The sequence below is a fragment of the Penaeus monodon genome, chromosome 2 (assembly GCF_015228065.2).
Source record: "Penaeus monodon isolate SGIC_2016 chromosome 2, NSTDA_Pmon_1, whole genome shotgun sequence".
Classification (NCBI taxonomy): domain Eukaryota; kingdom Metazoa; phylum Arthropoda; class Malacostraca; order Decapoda; family Penaeidae; genus Penaeus; species Penaeus monodon.
In genome coordinates this window covers 3490427-3492655 of record NC_051387.1, presented here as the reverse complement: position 1 = coordinate 3492655, position 2229 = coordinate 3490427, and the positions used below count along the sequence as shown (strand labels likewise).

At 47.8% G+C, this 2229-nt stretch overlaps 1 protein-coding gene across 1 annotated transcript in view; it reads right to left on the bottom strand.

Moving 5' to 3' along the window:
• Positions 1–2229, bottom strand: part of LOC119580185 (triple functional domain protein-like) — a gene marked incomplete in the record, with an annotated part of 172916 nt that overhangs the window by 54972 nt on the left and 115715 nt on the right. The window contains 1 exon segment of the mRNA XM_037928184.1: positions 1576–1669. Within this exon segment, the coding sequence (XP_037784112.1) occupies positions 1576–1669 (94 nt within the window).

Sequence of the window (2229 nt, the reverse complement as noted above, 5' to 3'; positions counted from 1 at the left end):
AGACAAACAGGACAAAACACAACCCGCAAATCCCCCACCCCACAGAACCCCCCTAACCCCCTTGAACATCCCTCTGAAGACAAACCCCCTCAGCATCTCCCCCTTCCCCCCCTCCCCCCCTCCATCACCTCAGACGACAGCACGTTCCCCGCCACGACCTGTACTTGACGCCACGACCTTTACCGGTGCACCCGCAGGCCCGTGTGACCTTTTGCAGTGCCTATGCTCGCGCGGGGGATACATACCAGCTTCCTCCATCAGCCCCCTCTCCCCCCTCCCTCTCCCTCCCCTTTTTCTCCCTCTCCTCTCTTCCTACCCCCTTCCTTCCCCCTTTCTCCCTCTCCCCTCTTCCTTCCCCTTTTCTCCCTCTCCCCTCTTCCTTCCCCTTTTCTCCCTCTCCCCTCTTCCCCTTTTCCCTCTCCCCTCTTCCTTCCCCTTTTCTCCCTCTCCCCCTTCCTTCCCACTGCCTCTTCCCCTTTTCTCCCTCTAGCCTCCTCCTCCTCCCTCTTCCCCCTTCATCCTCCTCCTCCCCCCTCGTTTTCCATCCTCCTTCCTTCCCTCCCCCCCTCTTCTCCCTCTCCCCTCCTTCCCCTCTTCTTTCCCCCTCCCCCTCTCCTTCCCTTTTAACCCTTCTTCTCCCTCCTCCCCTCCCCCTTCCCCTCTCCCTCACACCGTTCCCCTCTTCCTCCTCCCCCCCCCACCCCCTCCCGCGATACAGATGCCTGACGGCCTTTTAAGTGGCAAGAGAGGCAACGCTCTGTGGTATCAGGTGGTTCCCATGGGATCCCTTGGTAAGTTCGCGGCTTGACTGCGGTTTAAGTCTTACATGATGCGACAGAATGAGACTGCAACCTTTAAATACGAAACAAACTGCAATGTTAAGGATGATAATGCTGATATAATGGTGATGGTGATATAATAAGTAATAACGGTTGTAAGAATAATAGCAACATCATCATCAATAACAGCAATAGTAATAATAATAATAATAATAATAATAATAATAATAATAATAATAATAATAATAATGTACTGATACTAATACTAATATAAATACTAAGCTGATGATGATAATGATAATGCTGCTGCTGATGATGACACTAATCAATAATAATTATAAAACTAATAATAAAAGTAATAATAAGAACAATAACAACAATATTAATTTCAATAATTAACAATAACAAATAATAATAATATAAATAATAACAACAATACATTTAATAAAGGTAAAATGAAAATCAAACTCCCATGCCTTGATCTCAACCTCATTTCCCTCCCGTCCTCCCCCCCCCACCCCATCGCCTCTCCCCAACCTCCCTCCCTGGCTAAAAATGGGTCAGAGTGCCGCGCGTGGGAACCCACCTGGCGACCCACCTGGCGACCCACTTCGAGACCCACCTAGTGACCTGACAGGTAACTACGCCCCCTTACTAACCCTCCCGCTTCACCCTCACCGAGAGGCAAGGGCGCTAACCCCACCCTCACCCCCCTGAAGACCCCCTGCCACTCGGAGGGTGAAGCAACAGGGCGCCGCATCCTTCCTGCCAGGGGGACACGCACTCGCAGACTCACCTGGAAAAGCCCTTCCGCTTGGTGACGGGGGAGGAGCCACCGCCCGAGGGGGCGGTCCCACCCACGCCCTCACCCGCGCTCCCCGCCACGCCCTCTGCAAACAGAAAAACAAGGTCATTAAAATGGGGTAACGATCAAAGACGACAATGGTTGTTTATAAATAATAGGTAACAATATATATATATATATATATATATATATATATATACATAAAAAACATGCAAGTTCTTATCTTATTCGGTCAATAAAAAAGAAAATTACCCAAATTACAGACTTGCACACTCATTAAATATATTTAAGTACATCCCGACACTCAACATGAAACTCACACATACAAATTGTTCACACTTTCTTTCCCAATCTATCAGAGAGAGAGAGAGAGAGAGAGAGAGAGAGAGAGAGAGAGAGAGAGAGAGAGAGAGAGAGAGAGAGAGAGAGAGAGAGAGAGAGAGAGAGAGAAAGCCAGTGAGCCAGTGAATGAATAAATCAACGAATGAATGAATGAGAAGGAAGAAAAAAGAAAATACCCCCACCCCCCCCTAACCTCCAGCTAATCCGAAAAAACGAATCAATCAGAAAACGGATCGACTCAGCCCAAGAAAGAATCGAATCGACCGAAAAAAAAATCTTTCTTTTCTTGTATTTTTTTTTTTT